Source organism: Photinus pyralis, unplaced genomic scaffold (genome assembly GCF_008802855.1).
Source record: "Photinus pyralis isolate 1611_PpyrPB1 unplaced genomic scaffold, Ppyr1.3 Ppyr1.4_LG10, whole genome shotgun sequence".
In the NCBI taxonomy this organism is placed as follows: Eukaryota; Metazoa; Arthropoda; class Insecta; order Coleoptera; family Lampyridae; genus Photinus; species Photinus pyralis.
The window spans coordinates 20,010,254-20,029,446 of NW_022170250.1; the positions used below are offsets into that span (position 1 = coordinate 20,010,254).

General features: G+C 42.3%; 3 protein-coding genes across 10 annotated transcripts in view; 2 read left to right on the top strand and 1 right to left on the bottom strand.

Moving 5' to 3' along the window:
• LOC116161281 (synaptotagmin-7) overlaps nucleotides 1-19,193 on the top strand; it is a 650,310-nt gene that overhangs the window by 333,385 nt on the left and 297,732 nt on the right. The gene's annotated exons all lie outside the window — the stretch shown is intronic.
• The window catches only part of LOC116161269 (cyclic nucleotide-gated cation channel beta-3), a 30,835-nt gene continuing 13,497 nt past the window's right edge, over nucleotides 1,856-19,193 (bottom strand). The window contains exons 8-18 of one of the 6 annotated variants that reach the window (XM_031474569.1): nucleotides 17,119-17,202; nucleotides 16,834-16,892; nucleotides 16,681-16,775; nucleotides 16,100-16,261; nucleotides 15,806-16,044; nucleotides 15,522-15,759; nucleotides 15,241-15,473; nucleotides 9,766-10,773; nucleotides 9,527-9,717; nucleotides 7,860-8,056; nucleotides 1,856-2,816 (exon numbers count right to left, since the gene is read on the bottom strand). In XM_031474569.1, coding sequence (XP_031330429.1) covers nucleotides 2,463-2,816; nucleotides 7,860-8,056; nucleotides 9,527-9,717; nucleotides 9,766-10,773; nucleotides 15,241-15,473; nucleotides 15,522-15,759; nucleotides 15,806-16,044; nucleotides 16,100-16,261; nucleotides 16,681-16,775; nucleotides 16,834-16,892; nucleotides 17,119-17,202 — 2,860 coding nt within the window. In that variant the 3' untranslated portion in view covers nucleotides 1,856-2,462. Of the gene's footprint in view, nucleotides 2,817-7,859; nucleotides 8,057-9,526; nucleotides 10,774-15,240; nucleotides 15,474-15,521; nucleotides 15,760-15,805; nucleotides 16,045-16,099; nucleotides 16,262-16,680; nucleotides 16,776-16,833; nucleotides 16,893-17,118; nucleotides 17,203-19,193 lie in introns of all 6 variants that reach the window. The other 5 variants (XM_031474570.1, XM_031474568.1, XM_031474572.1 and 2 more) reach the window with 5 other exon arrangements.
• Nucleotides 8,151-9,504, top strand: LOC116161283 (glycine-rich cell wall structural protein 1.0-like). Of its 2 annotated transcripts, none has more exons than XM_031474597.1 (3): nucleotides 8,151-8,358; nucleotides 8,404-9,342; nucleotides 9,389-9,504. In XM_031474597.1, the coding sequence occupies exons 1-3, from the start codon at nucleotides 8,166-8,168 to the stop codon at nucleotides 9,445-9,447; spliced, it is 1,191 nt and encodes a 396-aa protein (XP_031330457.1). In that variant the 5' UTR covers nucleotides 8,151-8,165; the 3' UTR covers nucleotides 9,448-9,504. The 2 variants fall into 2 exon arrangements, with proteins under 2 accessions (XP_031330457.1, XP_031330458.1); XM_031474598.1 differs by having other exon boundaries at nucleotides 8,410-9,342.

Below are 19,193 nucleotides of genomic sequence, written 5' to 3' on the forward strand. Positions count from 1 at the left end.
TGTCGTGCTACTAGGAGAACATAATATACGAAGAGGTCTTTTTCTAGCTCTGTCAGAATTATTTCAAAGCTTTCATTCGATTTAAAAACTTGCCAATTCTGTATCAGGATCATATGAGTGCGAGGAGGTGTTTCTTTTCCTAATACTACACCTGTTACTTGTCGACAAACTAATGCAAAAGGTGTCGTGCTACTAGGAGAACATAATATACGAAGAGGTCTTTTTCTAGCTCTGTCAGAATTATTTCGAAGCTTTCATTCGATTTAAAAATTTGACAATCCTGTGTCAGGATCATGTGAGTGCGAGGAGATGTTTTTTTTCCTAATACTACACCTGTTACTTGTCGACAAACTTATGCAAAAGGTGTCGTGCTACTAGGAGAACATAATATACGAAGAAGTCTTTTTCTAGCTCTGTCAGAACTATTTCTTAGCTTTCATTCGATTTAAAATTTTGCCAATTCTGTATCAGGATCATATGAGTGCGAGGAGGTGTTTTTTTTCCTAATACTACACCTGTTTCTTGTCGACAAACTTATGCAAAAGGTGTCGTGCTACTAGGAGAACATAATATACGAAGAGGTCTTTTTCTAGCTCTGCCAGAACTATTTCTTAGCTTTCATTCGATTTAAAATTTTGCCAATTCTGTATCAGGATCATATGAGTGCGAGGAGGTGTTTCTTTTCCTAATACTACACCTGTTTCTTGTCGACAAGCTTATGCAAAAGGTGTCGTGCTACTAGGAGAACATAATATACGAAGAGGTCTTTTTCTAGCTCTGTCAGAATTATTTCAAAGCTTTCATTCGATTTAAAAATTTGCCAATTCTGTATCAGGATCATATGAGTGCGAGGAGGTGTTTCTTTTCCTAATACTACACCTGTTACTTGTCGACAAACTTATGCAAAAGGTGTCGTGCTACTAGGAGAACATAATATACGAAGAGGTCTTTTTCTAGCTCTGTCAGAATTATTTCAAAGCTTTCATTCGATTTAAAAATTTGCCAATTCTGTATCAGGATCATATGAGTGCGAGGAGGTGTTTCTTTTCCTAATACTACACCTGTTACTTGTCGACAAACTTATGCAAAGGGTGTCGTGCTACTAGGAGAACATAATATACGAAGAGGTACTTTTCTATCTCTGTCAGAATTATTTCAAAGCTTTCATTCTATTTAAAAATTTGCCAATTCTGTATCAGGATCATATGGGTGCGAGGAGGTGTTTCTTTCAGGATCATATGAGTGCGAGGAAGTGTTTCTTTTCCTAATACTACACCTGTTTCTTGTCGACAAACTTATGCAAAAGGTGTCGTGCTACTTGGAGAACATAATATACGAAGAGAGAACATAACAGAATTGTCAAATTTTGAAATCGAATGAAACCTTTGAAATAGTTCTGACAGAGATAGAAAAAGCCCCTTCGTACATTATGTTCTCCTAATTGCACGACACCTTTTCCATTAAAAGCACGACGATGGGTTGAACATACAAATATAAAAAAAATACCATAACCTTAAGGGGCTTCTGATTTGAAATTAAACTGCTTAAATCCAAAAACTAAATGAGCTATAATAACAAACTGATCTTGTTATGATGCCCTTGGGATATCTAATTCACGGCGGTTGAAATACAATAGAATCGCCAAATTTACAACACCTCCTAATTAATCTTCTCCTGAAGTATCATCGACCTTCATAGAAATTTAATTGAGGATTCCCCTAGGTCAAGACCCGTATTCGTGGTATGTGAAGTTTACAGGAAATAACGGCTTAATAACGTTACGTCACATTTTGGGGGTAAGGACCTAGATTATTCGTATCCAAGTAAGACACAACAAAACGATTCAACAGTTTAATGAATTAGTTGTTTTATTTTTCTATAATTTATGTGACCTTATACTCCTACGAAAGAAACATTTCACCTTTCTTTTTTTTATACATAATATCTACATCATTTAATTTATTATTATCTAAAAATATTTCACTATCTACTGAATTAAGTTTGGCTCTTAGTAAGTAAAAATTGTGTAACAACCAATAGCGATAATAATAACTATTCGTAAACATCACTTTCTCTCTGGGAGGGAGGGGGGAGGAGTTTGTGCTGATTTAAATTTAAATTCCCTAAAATTCGAGATTCTATAGTTAGGTCGGCACTCGTTTTTATGAAAAACAAGAGAAAATCACATATTGTAGAGTTTTCAAAACGGAAAATTTGGCACTCTATAATACATTTCGTCATTTTACTTCTCTTATTGTTTAAGCGAGATTCATCATTCATAAGACTTGTTAGGACATCATTTTGTACATCGTCATCGTTGGGGATTGGGGGGATCGTCCAAATAAATCACGTATAAATTTCTCCTAATACAAAAAAAACAGGAATAGAATATTTGGTTCTTTCATAACGTTCGATAGACTCTTTTTGATTACTAATAGGCACCAAACAAAAACCACTTTGCGTCAGTCGTACTTGTGTGTGTCCGCACTGCCGCCGCGCAGAACGCGCCTCCTGACCGGCGGCTTCGACGTGCTACCGTAATCGAGGCTGGCCGAACGCTTCTTCCGCATCTGATCGGCGAGCATTTCGAGTTCCCAATTCGAGTTGTTCTCGTACTCGCCCGATTCGTAGCCGGGCTCCGAGGAGTCGCCCAACTCGGACTCGCATTCGGCGTCGGTATCCGATTCGACGTCGACTATTACCGAGTGTAGGCGCGGCGAGATCGATCGGGGAAGGTGTTCGATTTCGATCGACTCGTTCGTCGACGGATCCTCCCACGAGGCTGGTATACGACTGGCGATAGTGTCGATTGACTCCTAAAATAAATAGATGGTCATAAGCGGAGTGCAAATTACGTCCGCAATCATTAAGTGCCTCATTATTTATCCACAAATTAATCCTCTTGCGGTAACGGTAATTATGTGCCCACGTATTGGCATTAATTTGGGACCCTAAATGCTTCAATGCATCTTAAATTACATACAAATTGCATTTTTTACCCAATTAAACGACAAATTAATGATTTTAATTATTCAATTCTGTAATTAAAAACTATAAGTTTTACTTCCTGTTAAAATTGGGTCTACTAATTTTATATTCAAGATATTATAGTTGAAATTGAATTAATGAATAATTTAACCACTGATGAAACTTAGAACATCTCCATGAACTAATATAATTGTAACCATATCTCTAATAATTATTAGCCACTAATTAGCACTTTAAATTATTGCTAATATAATTATTGAATAGTGATAGAGGAAGCCGGTCCCTCTATAATTAACAGTTTGCTTATAACTAATGGTAGTTTAAGGAAAGTTGTGTCAAAATTGACTAATCCTACATTTGAAATTACTTAATTACTTGTAATTAACATACAACATAGTGATCTACTAACTGGAGTGTCAAATGAGTTTTTTAATTGAACAGACACAGTTCAGTTTCTCTTCGCTAGCTTCTTTAAATTAAGGGTTAACTAAGTTGTACCTATTTACAATTTAGAAATTAGCAGTGACAGTAAATTTAATTATTTTGAAAACTCTTCTACTTTCTGTTCAAGTTTTAATTAACCTCCAATTTGCTTTTAATAAGAAGAAAAACAGTAATTATCTTAGTGAACAGCATTTCGGAAACTCTACCCATTCTGTTGAAGTTGGAATTAATTTCTATAATTAGTGCTTGATTTTAAATTCTTTTCTCGCAATTAAACGTTAACCGCCAAGGGTTAATTTAATTTTGATAATTTAATTTGTTTAATTAATTAATTAGAGTGGTGACATTTAACATAATTTTTCGGAAATTCTCTCGTTTGGGGGGTTCACTCCTTAAAAAAACCCACTTCTAAGTTTTCTTCGGTACGGACAAGAGAATCTGGGGGGTCTGGGGGGTATGGAACCAGTACACGACAGTTACACTGCCATTTCCAGTAACCACTATATAACGCAATTTTGCGGAAATAGAGTCGATTCTCTCGATTGCTGGGGGGTACTCTATACCCCCCACACCCCCCGGTTCTACGTGATCTACAATATAGAGAAAAGGGCCTCATAATGTTTCACCAACAACTGTCAAGGGAATCCTGAATTCTAAACGGTTTTTGAAGCTTCTTTTCCGGGAGGGGGGGGGGTTGACGACAGTTACGTTCCCATGTTCAGTAACCACAATATAACACCATTTTGCGAAATGGAGTCGTTTCTCTCGATTACGGGGGGGGGGGGGGGGTATTCCATACCCCCCACAGCCCCCGGTTCTACGTTATCTACATTATAGAGAAAAGGGCCTCATAATCCTTCACCAACAACTGTCAAGGGAATCCTGAATTCTAAACGGTTTTTGAAGCTTCTTCTCCGGGAGGGGGGGGGGGGACGACAGTTACGTTGCCATTTTCAGTAATCACAGTATAACACAATTTTGCGGAAATCGAGTCGATTCTCCTCAATTGCTGGGGGTGGGGGGTACTCTATACCCCCCACACCCCCGGTTTCTACGTTATCTACAATAAGAGAAAGAGACTCATAAACCTTCCCAACAAACTGTCAAGGAATCCTGATTCTAAACGGCTTTTGAAAGCTTCTTTCCGGGAGGGGGGGGGGGGGTTGAAGACAGTTACGTTGCCCATTCCAGTAAATCACAATAATAACACAATTTTTGCGGAAATCAGAGTCGATGCTCCTCGATTAGCCTGGTGGGGTACTCTTATACCTCCCCACACCCCCGGTTCTACGTTATCTATCAGTATAGAGAAAAGGGCCTCATAATCCTTCACCAACAACTGTCAAGGGAATCCTGAATTTTTTTGAACCTTCTTTTCCGGGAGTGGGGGGGGGGTTGACGACAGTTACGTTGCCATTTCCAGTAATCACAATATAACATAATTTTGCGGAAATCGTGTCGATTCTCTCGATTGCTGGGGGGTACTCTATACCCCCCCACACCCCCCGGTTCTACGTTATCTACAGTATAGAGAAAAGGGCCTCATACTCCTTCACCAACAACTGTCAAGGGAATCCCGAATTTTTTTGAAGCTTCTTTTCCGGGAGTGGGGGGGGGGGTTGACGACAGTTACGTTGCCATTTCCAGTAACCACAATATAACACAATTTTGCGGAAATCGAGTCGATTCTCTCGATTGCTGGGGGGTACTCTATACCCCCCACAGCCCCCGGTTCTACGTTATCTACAGTACAGAGAAAAGGGTCTCATAATCCTTCACCAACAACTGTCAAGGGAATCCTGAATTCTAAACGGCTTTTGAAGCTTCTTTTCCGGGAGGGGGGGGGGTTGACGACAGTTACGTTGCCATTTCCAGTAATCACAATATAACACAATTTTGCGGAAATCGAGTCGATTCTCTCGATTGCTGGGGGGTACTCTATACCCCCCACACCCCCCGGTTCTACGTTATCTACAGTATAGAGAAAAGGGCCTCATAATCCTTCACCAACAACTGTCAAGGGATCCTGAATTCTAAACGGTTTTTGAAGCTTCTTTTCCGACAGTGGGGAGGGGGGGTTTGACGACAGTTACGTTGCCATTTCCAGTGACCACAATATAACACCATTTTGCGAAAATGGAGTGGATTCTCTCGATTACGGGGGGGGGGGGACTCTATACCCCCCACACCCCCGGTTCTACGTTATCTACAATATAGAGAAAAGAGCCTCATAATCCTTCACCAACAACTGTCAAGGGAATCCTGAATTCTAAACGGTTTTTGAAGCTTCTTTTCCGGGAGTGGGGGGGGGGGGTTTAAGACAGTTACGTTGCCATTTCCAGTAACCACAATATAACACAATTTTGCGGAAATCGAGTCGATTCTCTCGATTGCTGGGGGGTACTCTATACCCCCCACAGCCCCCGGTTCTACGTTATCTACAGTACAGAGAAAAGGGTCTCATAATCCTTCACCAACAACTGTCAAGGGAATCCTGAATTCTAAACGGCTTTTGAAGCTTCTTTTCCGGGAGGGGGGGGGGTTGACGACAGTTACGTTGCCATTTCCAGTAATCACAATATAACACAATTTTGCGGAAATCGAGTCGATTCTCTCGATTGCTGGGGGGTACTCTATACCCCCCACACCCCCCGGTTCTACGTTATCTACAGTATAGAGAAAAGGGCCTCATAATCCTTCACCAACAACTGTCAAGGGATCCTGAATTCTAAACGGTTTTTGAAGCTTCTTTTCCGACAGTGGGGAGGGGGGGTTTGACGACAGTTACGTTGCCATTTCCAGTGACCACAATATAACACCATTTTGCGAAAATGGAGTGGATTCTCTCGATTACGGGGGGGGGGGGGGTTCTATACCCCCACACCCCCCGGTTCTACGTTATCTACAGTATAAAGAAGAGGGCCTCATCATAATCCTTCCCCAACAACTGTCAAGAGAATCATGAATTCTAAACGGTTTGTGAAAGATTGTGTAACCGGGGGGGTTTAGGGGGTAATGTGTTCCATATCCCCCCCAACCCGTAGTTCTTCTTTCTCAACAGCCTACAGTATGGGGAAGAGGGCCTCATAATCCTTCCCCGACAACTGTCAAGAGAGTCCCGAATGCTAACCGGTTTGTGAAGGGTTGTGTTACTGGGTTGTTACCCCAGGAGACGACACTTCCATTGCCATTTCCAAAATACCACCAAAATTTTTGGAAATAGTCATCCACTCACTCGTTTGCTGGGGGCGAGGGGGGGTGGGGGAGATTTCACGGACGGAGTCGGGCATTACGATTAGGACGTAGACGTTGTGCCGCGGCTATTAGGGGAAAAAAAGGCGCGAGAGCAAAGAGGGCGCGTGACAAATGGGCGCGAGTAAATACAAAAAGGCGCGGGTCATTAGGGGGCGAAGGAAATCGGGCGCTGACCATTCGAAGGTTGGGCACTAAGTAGCCAAGAATTAAAAAAATCCACTGATTTGTTAATTCCTTAATTAAGAGTTAACCGTAATTAATTAATTAACAGTAATTGAGACAAGTAAGTGAATTATTTCGGAAACCGTTCCCTTGATTCTCTTGTTCTTATTTTTGAAAAAGAACAGTTCGTTGCCAAATTAAATTTTCGATGCTAACTTCCTTAACTGGGGGTTAACCGTCGTAGTGATCTTATTATCTTAATGTAGTAATTTTAATTAATTCTTCCCGTTGAAGTTGTAATTAATCTCTAATTAGTCTCCACCTTGATGCAGTATTCTTGGTTATTTCGGAATGCTTTCCTTTCTTTTCCTTGTAGCTGTAATCAGTCTCTAATTAACGGTTAATTTGAAGACAACATAATTTTAAATTATTATTAATGAGCAAAGATCATTTATTATATAGGGAAAATAGTCTGTTGTTAATTAAAACTAATTTAATAAGCAAACGTTTCTCTTCCCATTAAACCGAAATAATTAAAATTACTCTCTTATCTACTAATTTAATTACGAGAATAACTCGAATTAAGGAAGCTAATTTATACAAACCTTTTCCAATTAGAGATTTTTGATCCATGGTAATTACGATGTATTAATTAAAGCCTAATTAAAAACTAATAGAGAAAAACATGAGGATTGCCAGTACCTTCTGTTTTAATTATTGTGTTAATTACTATAATTATGGCATACGGCTCTCAGCAATAAAGTACTGCTGGTTGCATAATTGTATTAAAAATGGGATAATTAATTATTTCACATATGACGAGATAATTTAGCGGCACCTGTCAATTGTTTAATTTGCTAATTAGTACTGAATAATTAGTTAATTAAGGGATATGTTGACGACTATCTAAGTTTATGGAACTGGAATTGTGTCATCAGGTGTCAATTCTTAATTAATTGTGTTCCAAAGAATTAATTAATTAAATTAATTAAGCGAATGTGAAATCTTACCGTAATTGAGCTGTCGTTTGCCCTTTCGAGATCTAGGATATGTGCTCGTAGCTGATTAATAATCTGGTCCCTCGTTTTAATTTCATTTTCAAGCCGAACGAACTTCTGCTGAAAATTCTCCTGCATTTCCTGAATTTGGTTCGTCATTATCTGTTTAATCGCTATAAGCATTTCTCCGTAGTCCTCCTCTATCGTACCTATAAAGGAGGCGATTACAATTCGAATATTTCAAGGGCGCCATGCGAAAAACGCGCGCGCCCGCCACTAAAAGCGATAAGCGATAGCCGTGCATAGTTTTGGTGGAGAATGCGAGCATTCTTCTGGGGCTGGTGTTTGTATAAAAAGCGCGAGCGTTGCGAGTTAAAGCGTAAAAGCGAGATGAGGATTGTGCTGTGTTTGTATTTCTTGGCCGTCCTGCAGCTGAGTTGTCAGCTGAAGAAGAAGAAGCACGAGGAGAGGTTCCGTGTGCACAGAAGCTGTCGATGGGTGTGCTATCCAGGTATGTATTTCGGCGTACTGTTAACCTAAACAACTGGAAACCTAGGATTAGGTCCTGGACCAGTTGTACCTCCGACACCAAGATCAACGGGAGGCACCACTGAAGTTTCTCCAACGCCTAGCGAAATTTCACCTATGACCGGATCAACTTCGCCCAGAAGTTCAACGGAACCAGTAACAAGCACGAGCGAATCTTCGCCCACAAGCCCAACCGAACCCGGAACGGGTTCATCTTCCAATGGGTCGTCGCCGGTAAGCCCAACCGAGCCCGGAACGGGCTCATCTTCTGATGGAGCTTCGCCTGCAAGCTCAACCGAGTCCGGATCTTCCAATGGATCTTCGACGACAAGCCCGACGGGGGGAGAAACTGGCTCAACATCCGACACAAGATCAACAGACGACCGGACGGACCCAACACCGAGATCAACGACCGGAGACGGATCGTCACCGACAACTTCGCGTCCACGCTGCCACAAACATCACGGATTCGGCATTGGATCGTTGATTGGTGGCTTGATCGGAAACGGCGGAAACGGGAAGGGGGGTGCTGGAACTGGATCTGTTGATATTAGTGGCGGGCAGGTGGGCGGAACGGGCGTCGGCGTTGGAGGAACGGCAAACGGAGGCCAGGGAGGATCAGGAACGGGAACAGGTGGAGGTGTTAGAATAACGTCGGGTAATGGAGGTAGTGGTCATGGCGGTTCCGGATGGGGTGGGCCCGGACTCGGCGGTTCTAAAGGCAACGGCGGTTGGGGTGTCGGCGGCGATGGAAATGGAAGAACCAATATTTCGGGCGGCAACATAGGTGGTACCGGGTTCGGCGTCGGAGGATCAGGAAACGGTACCGGTAGAGGCGGATCTGGAAGCGGGTATGGTGGAAACGTCAACGTTAACACTGGTAATGGCGGTCCCGGTTATGGTGGACGAGGTGGATACCACGGACATGGAGGTTACGGCATTGGAATTGACGTCAGACGCGCAAAACGTAGGTATACTCACAACTTCGCCAGCATCTCACTAACGCATTTCAGCCAAGGGCAGTGTAAAGGTACGCAACCCAGGAAATCTAAAACAAGCTGTAAAAGCCTAGGAGCACAATACACTAATGTAATATCGCACAAAATAAAAAAAAAGGGTTAAGGGATCACGCACCTTCTTTGACTACCCACCTTTAAAAAGCCTCATCTGATTCGCCTTCGACGACAGAAGTACGCCGTACTTCTCGAGCTCGTGCATTTTACCACCCTCCTCCTCGCGCTCCTCGCCGATCCCGTTCCCCGATTGAGGGATGGGCCCGGGGAAAATATTTTGGGACCCACCTAGGGCGTTAACCAACCCGGGTGGGCTAGGCAAAGTATCTCTATTAAAAGTAACACTCTTAGATAGTTTACTATGCCTAGCCGCATACCCCTCAATCGTAGGCGCTCGCATTAGTCTCTTGAACTCGGTCGCGTCGACGACCGGCGGCGCCGAGCTCGGCACCTGCACCTCCTCCGATAGCTTCTTCAGAATCGACTTCAGGTGCCTGCGCTCCAAAGTCTCATTGCTTTCGGAGTGGGAAGGGCTGGAGGGCAGTTTATCGGTCGGGCGCTCCTCGTGCATTTTGCTGCCCTCCGATCGCGACCTCGTCAGCGTGTCGTCCTTCGCGCCCAGCTGGTCTGGAATGTCTAAACTAAAGCTACGTTTCGTTATTTCGGACTCTAACTCGGCTAATTTCTGGCGCTCGTTTAAGATCTTTAGCTTTTTGACGAAGGGAAGGCCGCCGTACTCGGGGGAGAGGTCCTCGATCGACTTATAGTTTTTGACCTCGCGGTTCAGCACGAGCAGGGAGGGCTTCGATTTGGTCGCGCTCTCCTTCGCCGCGACGGCCTTTTCGCGAGGTTTCGCGGGCGCCAAGCACGGATCACTCGCGTCGCGCACGATCGCCGCCTTCTTCAGTTTACTCCAAGGCGCCTCCGTCGATCTCTCACTGTCACTAACGCTATCACTACGTATACTGGACGGTTCCGCTATGTCACAGGACTCCCTCAGCTCCTTGCTCTCCTTCGACTCGCGTATCGTTAGCACCTTATCCTTGTCCTTGTGCAATTTCAGTCGGTCCCTAAACGAAATGCGATGAGCAATTGACGGTATGGCGAGCGGTTTCGACGAGCTCGCCGGAAACGATATCGAACTCCTGCTCGCCGTCGACGGGATCGTGGTCGTCGTCGTCGGACTCGTCGGCTGACTGCACGAGAGCGTCAACGGCTCGTCTCTGTTCTTCAAGAGGAGCACCCGCTGAAGAAACGGCAGACCGGAACCGGTCGGTTGTTCGTCGGGGAGGGGTGGACTTCTCGCCGCCGTCGGACACGGCGATAGTAACGAAGCGTTCGCCGAACTTGTACGGTCTTCATGTTCTTGTTTCTCCTTGAGCAATCTGAACATACAAAGAATAATGGTTTCAATTAGGCTTCAAATCTCCCCCCCCCCTATTATTTGAGACCTGAAGCCAAAACTGTTTGTGAAAGATTGTGTTACCGCGGGGGGGGGGGGGGGGGGGGCAGGATTTTTTAAATAGTCTCGTTTGCTGGGGGGTATTTCATGAAGATGAAGAAGAAAGGCAGAAAATAAAAAGAAGATAAAAAAGACCAATAAGGGCACAGACAGAAACACAAGGAAGAAGAACAAAAAGAGAAAACAAAGAAGAAGGCGTAAAGCGCCGAAAGATACAGAAAGAAGAGGAAAACATGAAGACGAAGAGGACAAAGATGAAAACGTAGACGAAATTTTAAAAAACAACTGTAAAGATAAACAAAATGATAAAGAAGACAGAGAAGAAGGAAAATACAAAGAACATCAAGAGAAAAACAATATAGGGGAAGGATGGGGCAAGGAAAAAGACCAATTTAACAATATAAAATCCGAATAATTGAGCAGAAGACATTTATTTGATTACGGATTGGCTAACTTAGAAACGAGAAAAACAAAAACATAAAAAGTGGACGAAGAAGAGCAAGAGGTAAGGGAAAACATTCAAGCAGAAAAGGACGACAATCTAGGAGACTAAAAAGACGAATCCAAATAATACGAAGAAAAGGATGAAAACGAAGGCTCAGAAGGGGAAAGGCATAAAAATCAACAGATAATGAGGTGGATGAAGGAGAAGATTATGTAGAAAATACCGAAAAGAAATGCAACAAAGTATAGTAAGAGGTAAACGATAAAGAAGGCGAAACAGAATACCAAGAAAACAAACATCAAGGACAAGAGGACGAACAAGGATGAAAAGAAGAAAGAAAGTGGCAAAGATCTAAACAACAGCAACGAAAAAAGAAGATAAAAGTGAATAAGAAGAAAAATGTAGTAAAAGACAAGAAAAAACTATGTTGAAGAAGAAAAAGCTGAAAATAAGGAAGAATACGAAGAAGAAGAAACGTGGAAAAAACAGAAGAAGGATTAGAAATATATTCAAAGAAGAAAACCAATAAGGCGACACAGAAGAAGACAAACAAAACAAAGAAGAAGTAAATAAAGAAGAAGACAGCAAAGAGAAAAAATGGTGAAGACGAAATAAAAAAATAAGATTAAGAAGAATGCAAAGGAGAGTCCAACGAAAAAAAATAAAACGAAAGATGAACAGAAACCCAAGAAAAAAATCAATAAGAATGAGATGATAAGGTCAAAAATAAAAACGAAGAAGAATAAGAACCCGAAATGGAGGACCATTAACCCGAAGAAAAAATAAACCGGTTCGAGAGGATAAAGAAGATGAAAAACGGAGATTAAAACGAAAATTATTAAAGACAAGAGTATAAAAGACAAGACAGAACAACACTAATAAAACAGAGGCACAAATAAGATAACAAAAAAAAACGACAAAAATCGACACCTGAGTTTGACGCTGCTCCACTTTGCAAGGTCACCGCCAGGTGCCGATCGACCTTTGAACTTCTCTTTGGCCTACTTTTCAAGGTCATCGTTGGAAGCGAGTAACATTTAAACCTCACATTGACTTACGAAAATGGTCCAATTGACCTCTGATGACCTTGATGATTAAATATGACACACAACTGGAGTCATTCCTTTTTGCGGGTTGGTTCTCCTTGGCCTACTCTCAAAGGTCACCGACACGTGGCAGAAGACCTTTGACTTCACCTCGACTAAGGTCCGAGGTCACCGCAAGGTGGCGAAAGACATTGAACTGGGGATGAAAGAAGACTGAAGAAAGACAAAAAATAAATAGACAAAAGAAGAAGAATCGAAAGCGAAAGCGAAGAAGAACGTGAAGAAAAAAGACCAAAACGAAGATGCATGAGAAGAGATGAGGAACAGGAAAATGGAGAAGAAGACGGAAGAATAACAAACCATACAACTTGCAAGGGGAGACAAAGGAAGAGGCAAAGAGGGAAATAGAAGGAGCGATTAGAAGGCCACAAAAATGTCAAGGAAATAATAAAGAAGATGAGGAAACAAAAAGAATAAACAACAAAGAAAACCGCAAAATGCATGAAGATGGTGAAGAAGAATGTTGCGACCAAAAACAACATGACACAGAAGATCAAAAGTAGAATTATAGGTAGGCGAAGATAAAACAAGAAATAGCTAGACAATAAAAATCAAGAAGCAAAAACGAATGAGAGAATGAAAAAGGAGTCCGGTCACGGCGAAGAAGGGCCTGAAGAAGAAAATAAAGAAGACCAAAAGAAGACGAACAAGCGAGAAAGGAATCGAACGTAGAAGATGACCTAAGTGAAGAGAAGGAAGAACATAAGAAAAAAAAACATGCAGACGAAGGCGGAAAAAAAAGGAAAATATGTAAGAAGACGAGAATAATGTAAAAAAAATGATGAAGATGATAAAGAAGATTAAGGCGGTGGAATATGAGACAGAAACAAAAAAAGAAGAGGAAGGGCGTAGAGAAGAAGCCCCCCCCCCCCTGATTTTACGTTCTCTATGGAGAAGAGGGTCTCATAATTCTTCCCCAACAACTGTCAAGCGAGTCTTGAAGGATTGAACGATTTGTGAAAGACTGCCCTACCGGGGGGAAAGGGTTCAATTTAGGTGCGATTTCATTTCGATTCCAGGTTCAGTTTAAGCTTATATCAAATTTGGTTATACGCGACTGCAGGATGAAAGAGGGCTGAAGAAATACAGATATAGAAATAAAGAAACAAAGAAAAGAAGAGGCGAAGGCGAACCCGAGAAAAAAGATGAAGAGAGGAATACAAAGGGGAAGACCAAAAAGGTTAAAAAAAAAGAAGAACATGAAAATGAAGAGAAAGTATAGCAAAGTGCAGACCAAGACGGCAAAGAAAAAACGTTGAAGAAAATAAATCAGGAGGCGGAGAAAAATGGAAAAGAAAATATAAAGAAGAATAAGATGGCGTCGAAGACTAAGGTGGTGCAATACGAGAAAAACCGAAGAAAAAGGACACACATTAATAAGAAGAGAAAGAAGAGCGTGGAGAATAACACGAAGGTAAAGACCGCGAAGACGATAAATAGGAACGCGGACTATAAAAGTCAAAGAATTAAACCAGAAGCGAAAAAGGACAAGAGGTACAGGAGAGGATTGAGCAGAAGACAAACGTAAAAGAAGGCTTAGAAGGTTAAAAGAATGAGGAAACACAAAAGGCGAAGCAGAAAACAAAAAAAATGGAGGAGGAGACGATGACGAAAAAGAATACGCAAAAAACGAACAATTTTACTTGCAATCTTGCTGTAGGTGCGAGTTGATTTTGTGTCGTATTCAAATTTGATGCCACGCAACTGCGGGATGAAAGAGGGTTAAAGAAATACAATAGAAATGAAGAAACAAGGAGATGAAGAGAAGAAGAACCGGAGAGTAACACGAAGGAAGCGATGAAGAAAGCAAATGGGAAGACGCGAAAGAAGACAGTAAGTAAGCAGGAGAGAGAAGGTAAAGTAAAAAGTTAATGAGAGACAAAGAACACTTGGAACAAAGCAAAGAAGAAGATCAAAGAAAAGATGAAGAAGAAAGTATGAGAGAAAGCAATGGAAGATGATGAATACAAGAATGAAGTAAAAGAAGGCAAATCAAGGCTAACTTGCCATATTTAAACACACACACACCGTTATCAAATAGCGGAATCGGAGACGGAAACGGAATTGAAAACGTATGCAGAACTTCCGCACTTGCGCACTAAAATAAAATTGGGTTATGCCAATTTAAATTGAGTATATTACGTGCTGCCCCTCTATATTGTCCAGTTATATGATCATGGTCTCTTACAGTTTTGTTAACAATGTGTTTTTTTTCTCTTTGTTATATAATGGGCAACCGTAAATAAATAAATAAATAAGTAAATAAACAAGTAGTGAATATATCGTGTTCAAACACATTAAACTATTTATTTAATCCAGTTCATAGCTAAATGTTACGTTACGTGAACTTTCCGATTGCGATAAGATATAACTACGTCTAGCCGGTAGAGTTTGGAGTATTAGTTCTGGAAATTGGATGAAAAGTAACAATTCGTAAGTGGAAAGGCGCACGTACCTCCATTGTGCACATCTATAAGTATACTTCGAACGAAACGCCATTGTTAACCGCAACAAAAAGAATTACTTCCATATGACGAGTTTTCAAGGGGCAACGAAAGAGATCTCTCTTATTTTGTGTCGTCTCGTGAACTATTCGAGAAAGACTAATATTGGTAACACTAATTGCTCGCGAACCAAGAGGAAAAGCGACGCCGTCTCCGCGGTAATAAAATATTAAGGCATTACTCTCGAAAGAGTTGATGAATGTATTTGCAAATTAGTGCTCGGTCTGAGGAGAGAGTCGCTAACGCAATTAAAACAGTTGTCCCACTTTCGGCGTACATTAATTTAATGGCGCGTCACGACCCTCGCCTTCAAACAACCCCCCTTCTTTGCTTACCGCAATCGTGCCAGAAGAGGAAGTCCGGCTCCCAGCGGTGACGTAACCGGCTCGCTCTGCGGTTGTTCGTTGCTGCCCGAGTCCTCCTGGCTCAGATCGTGCGATTTCACCCGCGACATCCTCTTGAGGACGCTCTTGGTTCCGCCATCCTCCTTCGCGTGAAGTGGCTGCAGCTCTAAACACTCGTCGTCGGATCGACGGGTCCTCGACTTTTTAATCACCTTTCTTAACCCCTGCAAGGGAAGCGTGGGTGAGTAATCTCAAAAGGCGTCCCTTTTTACCTTGGCTTCGTGCCTAATTTTCCCCACGAGTCCCTTGTCGACGTTCCCGTGCTCCGAGCGGGAGTCCTTGCGATGGTGCGCCTGTTTCGCGGAGGCCTTCACCTCCATCAGTCTCTTCCTCCCTAAATTCTGCAAGATCTCCTGGGCCTCCGGATAGTCCTTCATCGCGGCGAGCACGTCCTCGCGCGACAGCGAGAACAGCTCGGAGTAGCCGACGGATCGGACGTCAGCCGTGCGCCTGCAACGTCATTAAGTGACAAAGCTTTGGGGGAGATTCGACTTACTTGTTAAGACCGTCCAGGTTCAGAATGCCGATCTCGCCGAAAAAATCGCCGGCCTTCATCGAGGTGAGCACCTTGCCGTTCTCGCTAAGCACCTCCAGGATGCCGTCGGCGATGATGAACATCTCCCGCGCCACCTCTCCCTTACGGCAGATGGAATCGCCGGGCGTAAAGATGTACGCTTTCATCTTTAGAACTAAATCGTGGAGAAATTCCGGCTGACACTCTTGAAATATCGTCACCTAAATTATGCGCGGAGTTAATCTAGAGCGAGCGCCCCAATTTTTATCGCCTTGCCTTTTTCAGCACGCTCAAGTTGACGTGCAGCGCCAGCTCCGTCTTCAGCTTGTCGGGGAGCAATCCGAGGGCGGTGTTTATGTCGCCCCCGCCCTGGATTCGACCCCTCGACCACGAGTAGTCGTACCACCTCAACACCCTCCGCTTCATTCCGCCGGGAACCTGCAAGTTAAACGTTTCAGGGCGCGTCACCGGGGGGTGCGTGAATTGTGCTAATTTGTGGTGATTTGTGCGGACGTGGCAAAATTTAATTTAATTTAATTCGATTCGATTCGATTCGATTAGATTAGATTAGATTAGATTAGATTAGATTAGATTAGATTAGATAAAATTAAATTTAAAATTAAATTAAATTAAATTAAATTAAATTAAATTAAATTAAATTAAATTAAATTAAATTAAATTAAATTAAATTAAATTAAATTAAATTACATTAAATTAAATTAAATTAAATTAAATTAAATTAAATTAAATTAAATTAAATTAAATTAAATTTTGCCACGTCCGCACAAATAACAAATTAGCACAAAATGAGCACAACATTGACTCGACAACTTCAGGGACCTCAGGCGATTCCTCACCTTGTGGTGTCGCATGTACGTTTTAGCACCGTCGAGAAGGCGTTCAAATTCCAGACGATTGGCGTTACGATTAGTTATCACATTTCCTACCTGTCCTGCAACAGACGGCTTCGATTAGAACTGGCCCAGACGTTCACGATCCGTCCAACTTACCTACGATCGTAGCAAAGATAAATACTCCAATTAAATAACTTACAATTGTGAACACATATCTGAAAGAAAGCAAAGGCCAGATTAGGCACCACCTCAGCACTCAAAGTTTTCGAACAAGTTTTCTTTTGATAGGGGGAGGGCTACCGCGACAGGACTGGCTTAGTAAGGCTGTTCGATAACTTTGAGTAATGGCATTCCGTAACGTCACTTATTAGGCAACTGGGAAGCGATGAACAGCCCTTCAGTCCTGCCGCGACAGTACTTTAAAGAATCACTGTCACGTACCCTTTATTTGTTCGGAACTGAAGCAAGCGTGATTTGATGCCTCGACGCGGCAGGGACCGAGGGCCGTCCACCGACTTGATATTCCTAGATGCACAGAACATTAGCAAAACAAACAATAATCAAAACTAACATCGTAAGAGCTTCTGTAATACGCATTACGCAAAAATCATTGTATTAGGAGCACAGAAAGAACAAGGACATTAGGTGCGCGCGAAAGTCATTGTATCCAGAACGTTTTTAACTTAACCTGTTCTCCTGATGCAGATTTCTTTTGACAGACTATTGTGTAAGAATCAAGAAAGAGAACCAATCGTGTTCTCCTGATACAAATTTGTTTAGGAAATGGGACCGCAGAAACGTAGCAGATCATAATGATCCATTTCGTTATCGTATTGAAAACACAGAAACTCAATAAAAATGGTTTCTTATTCATTTGTGTGGGTAACATCCTAACGTATCATGATCTCCTAACACCAGGATCGCAGGAATGCAAGGGTATGCCAGAAAGGGACACGTTTTCCTGTAGTAGCTAAACGATTGTATCAGTAAACAATGAAATGCATTAAAAAACCCTCCTTCGAGTCCACAACCGGGGGGTGTGGGGGTATGAAATACCCCCCCCCCCTTCCCCCGAGCCACATTCAGTTGGACATTCAAGGAAATAGATGTTCTATTCATCTGCCAAACGAATTCTCCGAAAGTCTTTCTTTCTTGGGGCATACCTGTGCATGGCTGGGGGTATTCCCCCAGACCCCTCGCACCCCCCGGTGTGAGTCTGCCTCAAATTCTTTGACCTTCACGACTCTTGTGATCATTACTCACAGAAAATGTATGTCTGAGTGTAGATGGTGGGTATTCCATACCCCCGGACCACCCGAGGCTAGAATTTCCCTCAAATTCTTTCACCTTCACAACTCTTGTGATCATTACTCAAAGAAAATGTATCTCTGAGTGTAGATGGTGGATATTCCATACCCCCAGACCCCCCCAGGTTAGAATTTCCCGCAAATTCTTTGACCTTCACGACTCTTGTGATCATTACTCACAGAAAATGTATGTCTGAGTGTAGATGGTGGGTATTCCATACCCCCGGACCACCCGAGGCTAGAATTTCCCTCAAATTCTTTCACCTTCACAACTCTTGTGATCATTACTCAAAGAAAATGTATATCTGAGTGTAGATGGTGGGTATTCCATACCCCCGGACCCCCCGAGGCTTGAATTTCTCTCAAATTCTTTTACATTCACAACTCTCGTGATCATTACTCAAAGAATATGTATCTCTGAGTGTAGATGGTGGGTATTCCATACCTCCGGACCCCCCGAGGCTAGAATTTCTCTCAAATTCTTTGACATTCACAACTCTCGTGATCATTACTCAAAGAAAATGTATCTCTGAGTGTAGATGGTGGGTATTCCATACCCCCAGACCCCCAGAGGCTAGAATTTCCCTCAAATTCTTTCACCTTCACAACTCTTGTGATCATTACTCAAAGAAAATGTATCTCTGAGTGTAGATGGTGGGTATTCCATACCTCCGGACCCCCCGAGGCTTGAATTTCTCTCAAATTCTTTGACATTCACAACTCTCGTGATCATTACTCAAAGAAAATGTATCTCTGAGTGTAGATGGTGGGTATTCCATACCCCCGGACCCCCCGAGGCTTGAATTTCTCTCAAATTCTTTGACATTCACAACTCTCGTGATCAATACTCAAAGAAAATGTATCTCTGAGTGTAGATGGTGGGTATTCCATACCTCCGGACCCCCCGAGGCTAGAAAGTTTAACAATTTTGGGAGTAAGTTCTTTTCTTTCCAAGAGTAGACCTGCGTGTGACTGAGGGGTATTCCATAACCCCCCCCCCCCCCGCGACCTAATAAGTTCATATTTGATCAATAAGCTAAAAATACGTTTTGTTTTGGGTCGCAATGTAGCGATAGATTTTAATTTCGGACGTAGGGCAACTGTATCGACGTAAAACCATTAATAATAAACGAAGTCGCAGGATGTTTCCGAAAACACCCGTCAACAAAAACACTACATCCTCATTTAGGAAAATATTTATCCTACTAA

Coding starts and splice junctions, on each gene's coding strand:
- LOC116161283 (XM_031474597.1), top strand. CDS start 8,166: ATGCGAGCATTCTTCTGGGGCTGGTGTTTGTATAAAAAGCGCGAGCGT. Junction 8,359..8,403: donor TCGATGGGTGTGCTATCCAG/GTATGTATTTCG, acceptor CTGGAAACCTAG/GATTAGGTCCTGGACCAGTT. Junction 9,343..9,388: donor TGACGTCAGACGCGCAAAAC/GTAGGTATACTC, acceptor AACGCATTTCAG/CCAAGGGCAGTGTAAAGGTA.